General features: G+C 50.1%; 1 protein-coding gene across 1 annotated transcript; it reads right to left on the reverse strand.

Moving 5' to 3' along the window:
* Nucleotides 1-15,156: 15,156 nt before the first annotated feature.
* LOC147123684 (uncharacterized) lies at nucleotides 15,157-16,666 on the reverse strand. Its single transcript, XM_085966904.1, has one exon. The coding sequence runs from the start codon at nucleotides 16,664-16,666 to the stop codon at nucleotides 15,344-15,346; it is 1,323 nt and encodes a 440-aa protein (XP_085823030.1). The 3' UTR covers nucleotides 15,157-15,343.
* Between the last annotated feature and the right edge of the window lie 1,885 nt (nucleotides 16,667-18,551).

Consider the following 18,551-nt stretch of genomic DNA (forward strand, 5'->3'; position numbering starts at 1 on the left):
TATTTTTAATAGTCGGAGACTTGTTCCCGCCGGACTCTCTGGGACTTTCCCCGCCCTCTGCGTGGTCCGAACGCCAACCTGCTTTGCAGAGCTGGCCGTCTCCAGAGTGCTCCACCCTTCGTATTTGTTTGCCTGCACCTTCACTGCTTGGCCCCGCTGTAGAGCCAGCCGATCGAGCCCCAGCCCGCCGCCCAGGAAGGATTATTGCAGTACCTGCCACCAGCCTGGCTAGCTGGTGAAATCACAGTTTTTCTTCTTTTTTTTCTTCTTCCTTCATCTGAGGAATCGATCTCCTTGAGGTGCTGCCGAATTGCAGGTAAGTCCGTTTCCAATTCATCGCCACTGTTGTATCTGTGTGTTAATGGAGACACGGAATGCAGGAGTTGGTTTACAGGTGTTTACTGGACAAAGTCTGGAGGTGAACTAACAGATACAAGACACTATACAGGCTTATATAGCCCGAGTGGCCATTACCGGCATTACAGTACACAGGGGGCTCTTAAAGGCACATACACCACACCCGCCACTCTGCCTCACAACATAAGGTTCGCTGGTACAGCTGGCGAACTTCAGTCGTGAAAGCCTCAGAAGGAAGGGAACTGCCCAGGAAACTAGTCCTGTTCCACCCACCAGAATCCAAATGGTGGGACATGTGGGTCTGGCGGACCTTCCTGCAGGGTTTGGCGCATATCCCGAATTCCCTGCCACCAAATCCACTGGGGCTGGCTTCACTGACCAGCAGGTGAGTTGCGGGAGCAATCCCTGCCAGAGAGGACCACCTTCAGAGAGCATCTGCTGCAGCAGCAGGTTGTGTGGGTGCCCTCAATGTAGGAGCAGGATCTATCATCCAGTGGATCTTGCATCGCCACTTAATTTGTCCTCACACCTTGGGGATCCTTCAGGTTCTGCAGATGCCCATTGGTGCCGAGGGCTTCTTTGGCGAGCAAGTGGAGGATCTGCTGTAGCAGAACCTTCAGGCATTCCCGAATTGACACACAAGGGTGGGGGGGCACTGCTCACTTTGTAGCTTAGCCCACCCCATCTATAGGCACCTTCCACTCGCCAACACCAGTCCACTCACCACCTAGCCACTAACCATCACCAATGCACTCACCATCACCAATCCATTCACCACCACCAGCCTATTCAATGCTTTATCCGGAGCACGATGTCCTTTGTATCTTGCTAGCCCATCATTCCAGATTAAGACCTGGAATGCAGGTAGTTCACAACAAGTAACATTCGAGACCCTGTCCAGCTCCACCTCCCCCAACAGTGATCATGCCTGGATAGCCCACCTCAGAGTTGTGTGGGTGGGCTATTTCCAGTACTTCCCTGTGGAAGTGGATCACTCTGGATGTTTGATTTGACCATCAGAGGAACCATCTACTCATGGGCATACTGGCAGATCTTCTACCATCCACAGTGAGAGCGAGTGATCGTCATCCAGAAGGCTCAACTGTTGAGGATATTTCTCCAGTTGAGCCTTCTGGATGACCATCACTCTGCCAGTAATGTATCCACAGGATGAATGGTCTTCTCGGCCAGTGATTTCACTTGGCATTTCAACAGGCTCAGGGTGTGAACGGTATAATAGGACATCTCCACTTTCAGACTCGGTGCAGGGGTAAGTCAGTGTTTCTGCAGACAGACAATATGACAAGGGTCCGGTAAGTCAACAAACAGGGTGGGACCCTCCTTCCCCTGTCAAGATGACACATTGCTTCCCATTGGTGCTTGAATGACGGGGTGACACTCTTGGTGCCACATTTGGCCCGGGGAGGACAACACAACAGTCGGCACACTCAGCTGCTCTGTAGTCCACCCTAACTAGTGGATGATCCATACTGAGGTAGTCCAGAACATCTTCAGGACTTGGGGGGTTTACCAGGTCGATCGACTTGCTCGCATCACTGGATAATCACCAATCTGCTGGAGGACCTCAGGCTGTCGAGGCAGAGGCCCGACAGTCTTTCGTGCTTTTGTTTCTGGATTCTGTTGCTCAGGGCTGCCTGATCTCCAGGATGCTCCAGGAACTTGCAGCAGGTGGTGGTTCTGGTTAACCCTTTAGTTACCTCACAAACCGTGCTTCAGGGACACCCGGGTGTTGAATACACACTTTGATTTCAGGAGCCCACGGGAGAAATCCAAGTCATTTTTAGAGTATAGAGGACCCTACCTTTTTATGGGAAATTTTCATTCTGACATCCTCCACACACTACTGGACACTGTCCAACTGGTACTCAGGGTGAGAAGGGCGGACCGTACCTGCAAGTGAACAGATTCTCCGGCTCCCAGGACAAATAGATCAAAGTGGGTGTTATTCACGGGTGCCAGCGCCAGATCCAAACAGTAAGCTGAACCGTCAGGATCTGCGTTTGGATCCTGCCAGCTTCTGATTGATGGCCTGGCAGTTGAGATGGAATGCCCGTCAGATTAGGGTATACCAGCAGTGCGGCACTCATGGGTAATGCTCACTTTATTGTCTGTCCTGGTCATTTAAGCCTCTGTTCCCATACAAGTACCTCCACCCTCCTCGTCCTCAGTACTACTTGGTTAGTCGCCAGCAGTGTGTGCAGAATGCCTGAATGAAGATCACAGCTCCCTTGTCAGCTGTTCCCGTGTCAGCTGCCCCCTTGTAAGCTACATTTCATTCTTCAAGTGACGCGGCATTTGCCACCCACCTGGTTGTCTCTTGGGTCTAGTGAGGAGTGTTGGTATGTTTTTTCCTCGTTCTGGGTTGTCTTTGGGTGTCAACAAACTGGGTTCTGGGGTGTGCTAAAAGTTAACACTGCACAGGAGTCGGGGAGGGAGGGGAAAAACAAGTGGGTTTGTCCTTCAAAGTTAGGACGTCTTAACAAAATGTCTTAACAGGGAAGGTCACGCCTTAAGAGGTTTTCCCCAGGCAAATTGTGCCGATACATCCCGGTAATTAGATCCACTTTCCACCCTCAATTTGGCCTGTCAATGTTTAGGAACAGATGTTCCCAGCAAATTAAACGGTGTCACAGTTAACACTTTAAAGAAAAGATTGGGGACAGTTTTCGTTCAACCTGGAATGACAGAAGTGGGAACGCTAGACAACCTGCCAACCAGTTTCTTGTCATCGCTGAATATTGGGTTTGTGACTACTGCTACAGAACTAGACTGGAGATTGTTGAAGACCAGGCTCCCGGGGACTGTGTTCAATTGATGTTAGCAGAGTTGAAGTGAGAAAGTAATTGTCTTAGAATATTTGGGCCATAATGATCTCCTGGACTAGTTTCGATCGCCTAAAGGGGCGGAGAGGAATTTCCCAGATTTTTTTCTCAAATTGGCCTGGGTTTTTATGTCTGGTTTTTCGCCTCTCCCAGGAGATCACATGGTGGGGGGTCTATATATTGCGATGAACAAGGCTGGATGGACCAGAGAGTCTTTTCCTGTACGTGATATTTCGTATATTACAAGTCATGTTTCAATGACTGAAATGTGAGAAGTTTTAACATCTGAAAATAAACGTGGATTGAAAATGAACAAACTTACTGTGTGTCTCCTGATTTGTGCACAGATCATTGAAGGGAACAGAAAGGGGAAGAGATGAGTTCTGATTGTCCCTGGGCTCAGTTACTGACTGGGTGAACTCTTTGAGCCACACACTAGGCTGGACCCAGATTGATTCCCCAGTCTGCACATACAAACATATAAAAAGACATACAAAAGTAGATGAAGACTATCAGGCCCATTAAGCTCACCCCATCCAATAGACAATATGACCTCACATGCTGCCGTCCCACCTACCAGTTATGCTATCTCTGGAAACAGACAAAGAAACATGGCCAATTCAGGAAAAACCTCTGGCGAATTGCTCTCCAACTCCCAACACATGACAATCTAAACTAACCACTAACTCTCGCTGTAACTGGTAATGTCCTCTCAGGAACTGGTCAAGATCATACAGCACAGAAGGAGGCCATTCAGCCCACTGTGCCTCTGCCAGCTCTTTGAATGCACTATCCAATTAGCCCCGCTCTCCCGCTCTTTCCCCGTAGCCCAGCAAATTTTTCCTTTTCAAGCATTTACCCAATTCCCTTCTGAAAGTTGCAGTGGATGGAATTATAAGTTGGTGGAATTCTGTCATGTGATCCCCAAAGTTCCAGTTGTAGGGGGTGGCGGGTGTGGCGTGTGCGCCCAGTCAGTTATGCCTCTGGCTGTTGGTGAGCGGTTCGAATTGCTCCCATGCCCCTGGGTTCTAGACACCGGACTTAGGTACAGGCGGCGGTACAGAAAAAAACTCGAGTAGACAAGTGGTTTGGATGTAAGAAAACCAAGATTTTATTAAACCAGAAAATAAAACAGTCTTATGAGAAGTTACTAGTATAAAAATACAGGCAAATACAAAATAACTATACTTATACAGGGAATGGGGAACACACGGCACATCGAGGGAAAAACAAACTGCATTAACAATCCCCTTATCCTTATCCCACCCCCTATACCTAACTAGATTAAGCTATGAGGGGCCAGAATTCATGCTCACCAATCCGAAGCAAAGCCAACTGTTTAACGAGTGTAGGTTTTGAGGTTTGGTTTTCTGTCCTCTTAGGTACCCCGTCGCCACGTGGTCTTCAGGGGCGCGGTGCTGGAGCTGCTGCTGCGACACACCTTCTTCTCCTCCGCTGCCGCCGTCGTCTCGTCGCGATGGGTTCTCCTCTTCTTCTCCCTCGGGCGGTCGTCGGTGGTAACGTTGTACCTATAGGGCAGTTGGCAGTTTTTACTGCCTAGATTTTCCTACCCAAGTGTTAAAACGTCAGTATATTCGTTGTGGCATGGACACCTGCGTTTTCGCAGTACTCAACAGAAATGTTTGTCTCACCAAGCACCAGCTTATAACTAGATGCTTGGCCTCATCAATACATTTTTTGCTGCCCTGCTCTGCTCTTACCGAGTTGTTACCTTCTTCTTTGTCTTGATTCGTCTCGTCTCGTTCGGTTACTATACAAGTCCTGGACTGCCTACTCACTTTCATCTCGCCCCTTTCTGCGGCCTGGGTGTCTTGGATGGCTATGGACTCGGGTCTCGTTCCCCTCCCCTGCAATTGGTATGGTGTCCTTAGCTGATGAAGCTCTGTTACGGGGAGTGAGGAGAGAACCCGCCACGAGGCCAGGGCATGAGTACGAGCGGTGGCAGCCCAAGGGGCTGGAGTCACGAGAGCAGGAGCAAGGGCAAGAGCAAGAGAGCAAGACAGCGATTGCTACTCAGGGCCTACAGTTATACTCCTTTCGAATGGCCCTTATCTGCGTGCCAAATCAGGTTAGTTCATTGTTCCAATTTTGGCGGGCTGTTTTAAATAATTATAGCAATCTAAACTAACTGTTTTTAGATGGCCGTTTATCGCACCTAATGGCCTGATGTCTGAGCTGTATTGTTATTAATGCATTCTAATCGGCCTGTCCAGCCTTGGCGGCTCCCATAAGCTGTTTCCGATTACTTATGCAGACAACTTGATGGCCTCAAGCATAGGCCGATATGGTTTTGATCTGTCTGGTTTGTGTTTTTCCCCTTTTTTGGTTCTCTTCCTAAACGTCTCAATGATATTTTTTAAAAAGTCAATAAAAACTAATACGTAACAACTACAAATTCTCCCCTACCCTCCCCCACCTCAACAGCATGGTTGCATGTTTATGTAAAGCTACTCACTTCACTTGATTGTTCAAAATCAAATATTGAGAAATTTAAATTTTAAAATGTTTTAAGCAAAGCATTTCAGACACTTTTTAAAAGCAGGAAGGATGTGAAAGCCTTAGAGGGTGCAGAAAAGATTTATGAGAATGATTCCAGGGATGAGGGACTTCAGTTATGTGGATACACTAGAGAAGCTGGGGCTGTTCTCCTTAAAGCAGAGAAGGTTGAGAGGAGATTTGATAGAGGGGTTCAAAATCATGACAGAGTAGATAAAGAGAAACTGTTTGCATTGGCGGAAGGGTCGAGAACCAGAGGACACAGATTTAAGGGCCGGGATTTTACTAACCTCGGTGGGACCATGGCGGGCAATGTCAGTGACGGGTCCTTACCCTGCTGCTGGCTCCATCCTGCTTTGTGAAATGAATTTCCCTTGATTGGGCTTGTTAAGCCCGCCCAGCACGTTTCACCGCTGACTAGAGGAAGCGGGCCTGGTGACGTCATTTGATGACGCATCATCAGCCGGTTTCCTTAAAGGGACCATGGCCAACTTTAATTTGGCATTTGTGCTGTCAGTGTTCTACAGCATTGAGGTGCTGCAAGCACTGACGAGCAAGGCACAGAGGTGCAGGGCTGCACCCAGGCTCTCCCATGACTCCCTCCATATGCTTATGGAGGGAGTCACAGCACTCAGGGAGGTCCTCTTCCCTTCCCATGGGCGGAAAAGACCTCCCCAGGAGATCAACACAGCCTGGTTGCACATTGCAGAGGAGGACAGAAGCAGGGATGTGGTCAGGAGGATCTGGTTGCAGTGCCGCAAACATTTCAATGATCTCAGTAGATCACGAAACATTAGTACAAGGCCACACTCAACCTCATCCTGCTGTGCCACTTGTCATATCCCCATCACTCTGCCTTCCCTACCCTACTCCTGCACACCCTTACTCACAACAACTTACCTTGTACCTCCACCCATCCCTTTCTATCTATATTATCGCATCCCTATTTCACTAGCCACTCCTCACACTCACCCTCATCCTAGTGCAATCATACCAAGTAACAACACACAAGGGTAGGCACTTGGGTGCTTTATCCAATGTTTATGTAAAGTTTCTGTTAATGTGGTGTCAAACATTAAAACCTTTATGTTCAACACTTTGCATTCTTGGGCAGATTTGTGTGCACCTTTGGAAGTGGCTTAGTGAGTTGCAGTGAATGGTGAGACATAACGATACCCCACAATAGTGATGAGTGTGAAAGGAATGGCTTGGGCATTGTTGGGATGCTTTATGGTGTTGGGTGTGGAGTGGTGCCAACCTGGTGCATCATGTAGCAGCCAGGGTATACAGCGTCAAGTGAAGTAAATCTGGCCACGGTGAGGCCATCCCTGGCCTCCCGAGCAGCAGTGTGGTTGGGTGCTGATGCCCTCTGTCCTGTGCAGCATCAGTTGATTGTGGAGAAGTTTGGTGTTGTTGTTGGTGCTGCTGGTTTGCCTGGTGCAGCTGGTGTGCCTGGTGATGCTGATGCTGGGACTGATCGCGGTGGGATTCTGAGGACCAAGGTGAGAGAGTTTCAAGGGCACCCATGCTGATGGAATAGATGGCAGGTGAAGTAGAAAATGACAGAAGCGATCTGTCAATGTAAGGAGAGGTGATGAGGTCAGACTGGATGGAGATTTGTGTAAAGACTTGCAGCTTTCTGAATCTGTAGTGGAGATGCAGTTTAGAGAAGCTTGTGGCTAAGGGAAGTTATCTGATTCAGTTGGGAGCTTTGACTTGACATTTGAAGCTGTCAACTCATCAGCTCAAACAATGGCAAGTCATCTCACGCCTCAGCTTCACTGACGAGGTCTTGGCACAGCAGGAAACCGGTGGGCGACCTGTCAAATACAAAAAGCTGGGAAAAAAACATTGATAAATGGCTGTAAACAAGCCACCAATGATTTTAATTCAATAGTAAAATACCGCAGATGCTGGAAATCTGAAATAACAACAGAAAATGCTGGAAACACTCAGCAGGCCAGGCAGCATCCATGGAGAGAGAAACAGGGTTAACATTTCAGGTCTGTGACCCTTCGTCAGAACTGGAAAAAGTTAGGGCTGTAACAGGTTTCAAGCAGGTGCAGAGGCTGGGAAAGTGGGAGTGGGGGGGCGCAAGGGGAGGAAGGAACTAAAGGGACGGTCGGTGCTAGGATGGGAGGCAGGAGAGATTAAATGTTGCAAATAGGGATGGCAGAATCATCAACAGCTGCCGCCTGAAAAAATGGGGGCAGAGGTTATCGTCTGAAATTGTTGGACTCTAGGCATGTAAAGTGCCTAATCGAAAGATGAGGTGCTGTTCCTCGAGCTTACGTTGAGCTTCATTGGAACAGTGTAAGAGGCTGAGGACAGAGAGGTCAGAGTGGGAGTGGAGCGGAGAATTAAAGTGACAGGCGACCGGAAGCTCGGGGTCACCCTTACGGACTGAACGGAGGTGTTCCGCAAAGTGGTCACCCAATCTGCGTTTGGTCTCCTCAATGTAGAGGAGACCGCATCGTGAACAGCGAATACAGTATACTAAATTGCAAGAAGTACAAGTAAATCACTGTTTCAGGTGGAAGGGGTGTTTGGGGCCCTGGACAATGGGAAGGGAGGAGGTAAAAGGGCAAGTGTTGCATCTCCTGCGCTTGCACGGGAAGGTGCCGTTGGGAGGGGAGGGGCTGTTGGGGTGATTGAGGAGTGGACCAGGGTGTTGCGGAGGGAGTGGTCCCTTCAGAATGCTGAAAAGGGAGGGGAGGGGAAGATGCGTTTGGTGGTGGGATCACGTTGGAGGTGGCGGAAATGGCGAAGGATGATCCGTTGAATGTGGAGGATGGTGGAGTGAAAGATGAGGACAAGGGGAACCCTTCGTGGTTTTGGGAGGAGAAGGGGTGAGAGCAGAAGTGCGAGAAATGGAACAGACACGGTCAAGGGCCATGTCAACCACGGTAGAGGGGAATCCTCAGTTGAGGAAAAAGGAAGACATATCGGAAGCACTAGTATGGAAGGTGGCATTGTCAGAACAGATGCAGCGGAGATAGCGATACTGGGAGAATGGAATAGAGTCCTTACAGGAAGAGGGGTGGGAGGAAGTGTAGTCCAGGTAGCTGTGGGAGTCAGTGGGATTGTAGTAGATGTTTGTCGATAGCTTATCACCAGAAATGGAGACAGAGAAGTCAAGGAAGGGAAGGGAAGAGTCAAAGATGGACCATGTGAAGGTGAGGGAAGGGTGGAAATTGGAAGCAAAGTGAATGAAATTTTCTAGTTCAGGGCGAGAGCAGTAAACGGCACCAATACAGTCATCGATGTACCGGAAAAAGAAGTGAGGGAGTGGACCTGAGTAGGACGGGAACAAAGAATGGTCCATATATCCCATGAAAAAGCAGGCATAGCTATGACCCATGCGGGTTCCCATAGTAACACCTTTAATTTGGAGGGAGTGAGTGGAGTCAAAGGAGAAGTTGTTCAATATGAGAACAAGTTCAGCCAGGCAGAGGAGGGTGGTGGTGGATGGGGACTGGTTGGGCCTCTGTTCAAGGAAGAAGCGGAGCGCCCTCAGGCCATCCTGGTGGGGGATGGAGGTGTAGAGGGATTGGATGTCCATAGTATAAAGGAAACGGTTGGGGCCAGGAAACTGTTAAAGTGGCAGAGGACGTCGGAAGAGTCGTGAATGTAGGTGGGAAGAGACTGGACAAGGGGGAGAAAAAAGAGTCGAGATAGGAAGAAATCAGTTCTGTGGGGCAAGAACAGGCTGAAACGATGGGTCTACCAGGGCAGCCCTGTTTATGGATCTTGGGAAGGAGGTAGAAGCGGGTAGTGAGGGGTTGGGGGACTATAAGGATGACAGCCATGGAGGGAAGATCTCCAGAGGAGATGACGTCAGTGACAGTCTTGGAAACAATGGCTTGATGTTTGGCAGTGGGGTCATGGTCCAGGGGGGAGGTAGGAGGAGGTGTCAGAGGTTTGGCGTTCAGCCTCCGCACGGTAGAGGTCGGTTTGCCAAACAACAACAGCACCACCCTTGTCAGCAGGTTTAATGACAATTTTAAAATGATTTTAATTGCCTCCTTTGCCGCTGCGTGTCGGGTCTGCTCAGCGTTGACAGACCCAACATTTGGTAAAGACGCGTGGCGGTGGGTTCACAGTGGGGTCCCGACCCGTTGGGGAAAAAAAACCACATTCCCATCCGACCCACCACCGATCGTGCCCGCTGACCCCCCCACAAAATCCAGCCCAGTGGGTGCATTATGGTTGGGTGCTGATGCCCTCTGTCCTGTGTAGCATCAGGTGATTGCGGAGCAGGTTGGTGGTGGTGTTGTTGGTGCTGCTGGTGTGCCTGGTGCTGCTGGTTTTGGGGCTGATCATGGTGGGATTCTGAGGACCAAGGTGAGAGATTATAAAGGGCACCCATGCTGATGGAATAGATGACAGGCGAAGTAGAGATGACAGAAGCGATCTGTCAATGGTAAGAGAGGTAATGAGGTCAGACTGGATGGAGACTTGTGTGAAGACTTGCAGCATGCTGAATCTGTTGTGGAAATGCAATGAGGAAGAGCTTGTTGCTGAGGAAAGGGATCTCTGTAAGGTGGGAGCTTTTACTGTACATTTGAAGCTGTCAACTCAACAGCTGATTCAATGGCCACTGAACTCCCGCCTCAGTTTGACAGACGTGGTCCACGACCAGCGAGGACCTCGTGTACGAGCACGTAAAATCAAAAGGTGAGCTCAAGTGTATTCTTAATGGACTCTAAACAAGGTCATAATTACCTGAATTGGGTCCCCTGCCGCTGTGCGGCGGGTCTGCTCAGTGCTGACAGACCTGATATTGGGAAAAGCACATGGCGGCGAGTTCACAGCAGGGTCCCGATCCGCTGGGGAAAAAAAGCATGTTCCCACCCGACCCGCCACTGATCACGATCGCTGACCCCCCCGGAAAATCTCGGCCAAGGTGATTGGCAAAAGAACCAAAGGCGACATAAGGAAAAACTTTTTTACACTAGTGTTTAGGATCTGGAGTGCACTGCCTGAAAGGGTGGTGGAGGCAGACTCAATCGTGGCTTGCAAAAGGGAATTGGATCAGTACCTGAAAGAAAAAATTTGCAGGGCTACGGGGAAAGGGCAGGGGACTAGCTGAGGTGCTCTTGCAGAGAGCCGGGTTCAGGCTCAACGGGCCGAATGGCCTCCTTCTGTGCTGTAACCATTCTATGATTCAATGATTCTTTTTAATGACCCAGTCAGTTTGTATGCAGGGTAAGTTTCACTATTGTACTATTTTGGCACCCATTGATGGCCGTGCTTTCAGCTGATCAGGCCTCAAGCTCTGGAATAACCCTCCCTAAACCTCTCTGCTCTCTAGCTCTCCCTCCTCCTTTAAGACCCTCCCTAAAACCTACCTCTTTGACCAAGCTTTTGGTCACCTGTCCTAACATCTCCTTATGTGGCTCGGTGTCAAATTTTGTTTGATGATCGCTCCTGTGAAGTGCCTTGGGACGTTTTACTACATTAAAGGTGCTATATAAATGCAAGTTGTTGTTATATATTATCTTGTCTATCTTGCTGCATTGTGTACTTATGTGTAAATATGTCTGAACAGTAATTAAGCCTGTGCATAGTGGTCTTGTGTTATGGGGGGAAAATTGGCTCGCACCCACTTAGGGGCGATAACTTGGCCGGGGCGCTCCCAGCCAAGCTGTTCCAGTGCAGCTACAACACTGGCATCTACCCGACAATGTGGAAAACTGCCCAGGTATGTCCTGTCCACAAAAAGCAGGACAAATCCAATCCGACCAATTACCGCCCCATCAGTCTACTCTCAATCATCAACAAAGCGATGGAAGGTGTCATCGACAGCGCTATCAAGCGGCACTTACTCACCAATAACCTGCTCACTGATGCTCAGTTTGGGTTCCGTCAAGACCACTCGGCTGCCGACCTCATTACAGCCTTGGTCCAAACATGGACAAAGGAGCTGAATTCCAGAGGTGAGGTGAGAGTGACTGACCTTGACATCAAGGCAGCATTTGACCGAGTGTGGCATCAAGGAGCCCGAGTAAAACTGAAGTCAATGGGAATCGGGGGGAAAACTCTCCACTGGCTGGAGTCATACCTAGCACAAAGGAAGATGGATGTGGTGGTTGAAGGTCAACAGCCCCAGGACATCACTGCAGGAGTTCCTCAGGGCAGTGTCCTAGGCCCAACCATCTTCAGCTGCTTCATCAATGACCTTCCCTCCAACATAACGTCAGAAATGGGGATGTTCGCTGATGACTGCACAGTGTTCAGTGCCATTCACAACTCCTCAGATAATGAGGCAGTCCATGCCCGCATGCAACAAGACCTGGATGACGTTCAAGCTTGGGCTGATAAGTGGCAGGTAACATTCACGCCACAGAAGTGCCAGGCAATGACTATCTCCAACAAGCGAGAGTCTAAACACCGCCCCTTGACATTCAATGGCATTACCATCACCGAATCTCCCACCATCAACCTCCTGGGGGTCACCATTGAACAGAAACTTAACTGGACCAGCCACATAAATACTTTGGCAACAAGAGCAGGTCAGAGGCTAGGTATTCTGCAGCGAGTGTTTCACCTCCTGACTCCCCAAAGCCTTTCTACCATCTACAAGGCACAAGTAAGGAGTGTGATGGAATACTCTCCACTTGCCTGGATGAGTGCAGCTCCAACAACACTCAAAAAGCTCGACACCATCCAGGACAAAGCAGCCTGTTTGATTGGCACCCCATCCATCACCTTAAACATTCACTCCCTCCACCACCAGCGTACTGTGGCTGCAGTGTGCACCATCTACAAGATGCACTGCAACAACTTGCCAAGGCTTCTTCGGCAGCACCTCCCAAATCCGCAAACTCTTCCACCTAGAAGGACAAGGGCAGCAGGCGCATGGGAACACCACCACCTCCAAGTTCCCCTCCAAGTCACACACCATCCTGACTTAGAAGTATATCGCCGATCCTTCATCGTCGCTGGGTCAAAATCCTGGAACTCCCTACCTAACAGCACTGTGGGAGTACCTTCACCACACGGACTGCAGAGGTTCAAGAAGGCGGCTCACCACCACCTTCTCAAGGGCAACTAGGGATGGGCAATAAATGCTGGCCTTACCAGCAATGCCCACATCCCATAAAAACTAATAAAAAATATATATATATCGCGGTGCCAAGTGGTACTGCAGACCGTCCTCCACTGATTAAAGGGGAGGGACCTAGCACAGCGCACACCAGGGCCCTGCTGCACCATCGGGGAGTGGGGTGCCGACAAAAGAGCACTGCACTCAAGAGGAGTGCCGGGCTGACGGATCGCAGCTGGCACCCCGCAGGAGGAGGCCAGAGGGGGCAGGTGCTGGCAGGCGGGCCAAAGAAAATGGCCGCCCGGCAGCTGCCCTTTAATTCTCGCTGCCCCGGCTGCAAACACGCCACCCTGACCCTGTCGGACATGGCGTCAGTAGGTCAGGGTGCTGTGCACGGTGATGATGTCATCGCTGGAAGCGCAGCACTGCGGGGCGCTACCGGCTACCGTCGCTGCTAACCTCCCGCTGAATTTTGCGGGAGGCGTTAGTGGTGTCGCGCTGCACCTGGGTGCTAGGTGCTTTGTGTCCCGTTAGCGACCGAAAAAGCAACCGCATTTTTCCCTCATGGTATTTTCCAGCTTCTGAGCTAATAGGAGAACACTGTGAGCGTCCCTCATATTTGTTTTGTAAGGGATTTACTGTGACTCAGGTTTAATTGTTGGACCTGAAGTACACTATCCCATGCATAGCAGAGAATAAAGATGTAGCTTTTGGTTCATAAGTGATTGGATTTGTTTATGGAAACTGTCATCTGGTCATAAACACAGGAAAGCTGCTGGGGTGGGAGGGCGAGTTGGTGAAACCTTGAACTGTAACAAGAGCCTTGACAGTGAGCGCCAGAAAGGCTATTCGATCATCGGGGCATTATAGCTAAACCTGTCTCCACAATGTATTTACACCAAGGCTCACTAGATAATGATCAGGAGCTGAAACGCTGGCTGATATTTCACCACCCTAACCCAGAGGCCTTGCGGCCAGCAGTGTGACATTCCTACTGCTACCCAGATGAGATCAACTAACACAGCTTAGACCAAGGATCAAACTAGGCCTGCATTATTCAGCTGTTCACTGGATAAATGAACTGAGCTATTGTGGGGTGGGGGGGGTGGCGGGGGTGGGGGGGGGTTGTCCAACCGTTCATAGATAGCTTAGAATCACAGTATTAAGTTTGTTCTTCCCATCAATGTCAATTAGTTTCCTAAAACAAAAAGATCCTGCTAGCATTCTTGTGAAACTTTATACTATTAAATAGTATAGGGAGAAAATTATGGATTAAATGTAAAAGTTCAATGTGTAACGAGTAATTTAAAGTACACTTGAGGCCAATTCTTCGTCTAGGTACACATGGGGCAGTGGGCGGAACGATCATGTCACCCTGGTGGCACCAGCAAAAGGCCCGAACCGTTTCTATGGTCGGGCCTCACTCTAATTGGATTGTCAAACTGCCAGTGCCCAATCAGCACTGACCAGCAGCTTGCCGATTGGGGAAAGGGAATGCGGGAAATTCATCGGCTCCTTAGCAGAGCTGAGCCGGATGCAAGCCTTTAAACGGGAGCGCGGTGGCGGGGGTGGGGGGGTGGCTGTCGCAATACAGGGAGTGTGGATGGTCTGCCCATGGAGTGACCGGCAGTGGGTGGGAAGATCTTTGTGGGGACAGGAGATGCATTCATTCTGCTCCTGGCCACACGAAAAATCGGTGACACAGCTATTTTTAGGGGGGCTTCTCGGAATGGCCTGCAGCAGCCCCTCTGGTGACCGTTCCATAGAATTATATGGAATTTTACAGCACAGAAACAGGCCATTCGGCCCAACTGGTCTATGCCGGTGTTTATGATCCACAAGAGGCTCCTCCCACATTACTTCATCTCATCCTATCAACATATCAGATGTTGTTTAGGCCACTCTATGGCCAGTTTCACTGGGCAGAGCAGCACATTGCAAACTCCATGCATTGGTACTTGAAAATTGCACCAGTGTCCTTCATATTTTTTTCATTTCAAAAATATACTTTATTCATAAAAATTTGTTCAAATACATTACAGTACAATACACAGATCCTATTTTATATTGTACAGTCCAGGTTCAATACGATATATGGCAGTTTCATTTGTTTCATGCCAGTTACACGGTGGCATAGTGGTTAGCACTGTTGCCTCACAGTACCAGGGACCCGGGTTCGAATCCGGCCTCGGGCGACTGTCTGTGTGGAGTTTGCACATTCTCCCCGTGTTTGCGTGGGTTTCCTCCGGGTGCTCCGGTTTCCTCCCACAGTCCAAAGATGTGCGGGTTAGGTTGATTGGCTATGATAAATTGACCCTTAGTGTTAGGGGGATTAAATATGTGGGGTTACGGGGATAGGGTGGGATATGTGTTGGTGTTGGTGTAGGGGTTACGGGGATCAGGTGGGATATGTGTCGGTGCAGGCTCGATGGGCCGAAATGGCCTCTATCTGCACTGTGGGGTTTCTGTGATTTCTGTGAAATGTTATGTACATTTACATTCAGACAATTTGATATATACGGCCCGAGGTTTTTTTTATACTGGTTCCAGCCCCTCGGTGTGCACTGGCGGGAGGGCCTTAAACTGTGGCCCTTCCCCATCGTGCCTTTGCGGTGGCGGCACCAACCTTTAGTGTGTCCCTCAGCACGTACTCCTGGACCTTGGAATGTGCCAGCCTGTAACACTCGGTCGTGGACAACTCCTTACTCTGGAAGACCAGCAAGTTTCGGGCAGACCAAAGGGTGTCTTCCACTGAGTTGATGGCCTTCCAGCAGCAGTTGATGTTTGTCTCGGTGTGCGTCCCTGGGAACAGTCCGTAGAGCACAGAGTCCTGTGTTACCGAGCTGCTCGGGATGAACCTCGACAAAGACCACTGCATCTCTTTCCAGACCTTCTTTGCAAAGGCACATTCCAGAAGGAGATGGATGGCGGTCTCGCCCCCGCCGCCTCGAGGACAGCGTGCGGTGGAGCAGAGACGCTGGGAGTGCATGAAGGATCTGACGGGGAGGGCCCTTCTCACCACCAGCCAAGCTATGCCTTGGTGCTTGTTTGAAAGTTCTGGCGATGAGGCATTCTGCCAAATGACTTCGACAGTCTGCTTGGGGAACCATCCGACAGGATCCACCATCCGCTTTTTCTGTAGGGTCTCGAGGACGTTACGTGCTGACCACTGCTTTATGGCCTTGTGGTCAAAGGTGTTTCCCGTAACAAACTTTTCTACGGAGGACAGGTGGTCCAGCACGGTCCAACTGAATGGAGCGTTCCGCGGCAGCGTGGCCAGACCCATCCTTCGCAACACCGGGGACAGATAGAACCTCAGCACGTAGTGACACTTGGTGTTTGCGTACTGAGGGTCTATGCACAGTTTGATGCAGCCGCACACAAAGGTGGCCATCAGGATGAGGGCGACGTTGGGTACGTTCTTTCCCCCTTTCTCTGGAGATTTATACATCGTGTCCCTCCGGACACGGTCCATTTTTGATCTCCAGATGAAGTGGAAGACGGCTCGGTTGACTGCGGCAGTACAGGGTCGGGGTATGGGCCAGACCTGCACCACGTACAGCAACACCGACAGCACCTCGCACCTGATGGCCAGGTTCTTGCCTGTAATCGACAGGGAGCGCTGCTCCCACATTCCCAGTTTCTGTGTTACCTTGGCGATACGCTCCTCCCAGTTTTTGGTGCACGCCCCGGCCGCTCCGAACCATATTCCCAGCACCTTCAGGTAATCTGACCTGACAGTGAAGGGGACAAAGGATTGGTCGGCCCAGTTCCCAAAGAACATGGCCTCGCTTTTGCTGCGATTAACTTTCGCTCCCGAGGCCAGTTCAAACTGGTCGCAGATGCTCAGCAATCTGTGGACCGACAGCGGATCTGAGCAAAAGACGGCGACGTCGTCCATGTACAGGGAGGCCTTAACCAGAGTGCCTCCGCTGCCTGGGATCGTCACCCCTCGTATGCCCGTATCCTTCCTGATGGACTCGCCAAAAGGTTAGATACAACACACGAACAAGACAGAGAAGAGAGGACAGCCTTGCCTGACTCCAGATTTGATCAGAAAGCTTTCCGATTCCCACCCGTTGATTAGAACTGCAGTGCTGATGTATGTGTAGAGCAAATGGATCCAATTGCGGATTCCCTCCCCAAACCCCATTTTGGAGAGCATGTCCATCATGTACGTGTGTGATATTCTGTCAAAAGCCTTCTCCTGGTCCAAGCTGTCCACCCTCTTGTCCCGCACATAGGCGATCGTATCCCTGAGTAGCGCGAGGCTATCAGAGATCTTCCTGCCGGGTACGGCACAGGTCTGATCCGGGTGGATTACCAGCTCCAGAGCACACTTGACCCTGTTGACGATGACCTTGGACAGAGTCTTGTAGTCCACATTAAGCAGCGAAATGGGCCGCCAATTTCTGATTTCTTCCCTCTCCCCCTTCTGCTTGTAGATGAGGGTGATGATGCCTTTCCTCATCGATTCTGACATGCTGCCGGCCAGAAGCTTAACCCCGTACACTTCCAGCAGGTCTGAGCCAATCCAGTCCCACAGAGCCGAATACAACTCGACCGGTAAGCCGTCGCTTCCGGGAGTTTTACTCATCTCAAAGGATTACAAAGGTTGGAGAACCGTGAAACCCCTCTTTGATTCCCCGGCGCACTGGTGGGAAACGATGAAGACGAACATCAAGAGGTTCTTCATCCTCAAAGGTGTTCAGAAGGCCAGAGGGAAATGTCCCGACTCCAGAAAAGCAAGCAGAATCTGCTCCTGCTGTAGTCAATGGGGGTCAATGTCGGGGAGGAACTCCAAGAGGTGAAGGGCCAGCAAGCCTCGCTCCTTGCCTCAGAGTCCTCCAAGATCATCTTCCGCTCCAGAGTCCGCTCCGTGGAGCAGGATGAGAGGTGCTTCGGTTTCTTCTTCCAAAAGGTACACAGGGGGAGCTCTGTAATCCACAGCCTGAAGGAGGAAGACGACTCTGTGACGTCCTCGCAGCCTGACATACGAAGGATCAGCAAATCCTTTTATGCCGGGCTGTACGACGCGAAGCCCACAGACAGCGCGGCCTCCCAGTCTTTCCTGTCATCTATCTTGGAGGTGCTAGACGACAGCAAGCGGGAGAGTCTGGATCACCCGCTAACTCTGGACGAGCTGACCAGTGTCCTTCATATTTTTTTTTTTTTTTCGCCCCTTAATTAAGGTTTTTTTTTCTTTTACGCCGCCCCATAGCTGGGGGGAACCATCACCACCCCATTACTGGGGTGTGATACTACACTTGATCTTAGCCAAAACCAATCTGCATATTGAAGTAGGCTCCTGCCTGTTTTGGGCAGGCGCGTTGTTTGCCTGTTTCCCAGTCCACTTCAAAAGCATGGCGGGCTCGATGATTTCCGGCCTGCTAAGACCCCCTTTACAGCTCAAAAATGGGGATGAAAACTGAAGGTCAAATCAGAAGACCGCACTATCTTCCATTACTGCGATGATATTTTAACAGGTACAATGAGCTTGGAAATGTTACCAGAAGAGGAAGAGGCTTGGAGGTAGTGAGAGATAGAGAGACAGGGCTATGGGAACAGTGAGTGAGACAATGGGGTTTGTTTTAGATTGCTCTAGCACAGACACAGTGGACCAGATAGCCTCTTTCTATGTTGTAGATGTCCGTGGTACAGTATGGGATATCAATGACACCTCATTAGCACAGTTTCTCATGAGCATTTGAATTAGCATGAGAAGATTTAGAAAGAAACCTGGGAGTAATAAACAGGTCACTTTCAAAGTCCAGACAATGTGGTGA

This window comes from Somniosus microcephalus, chromosome 2 (assembly GCF_052327205.1).
Source record: "Somniosus microcephalus isolate GS21.2 chromosome 2, FLI_Smic_1.0, whole genome shotgun sequence".
NCBI lineage: Eukaryota > Metazoa > Chordata > Chondrichthyes > Squaliformes > Somniosidae > Somniosus > Somniosus microcephalus.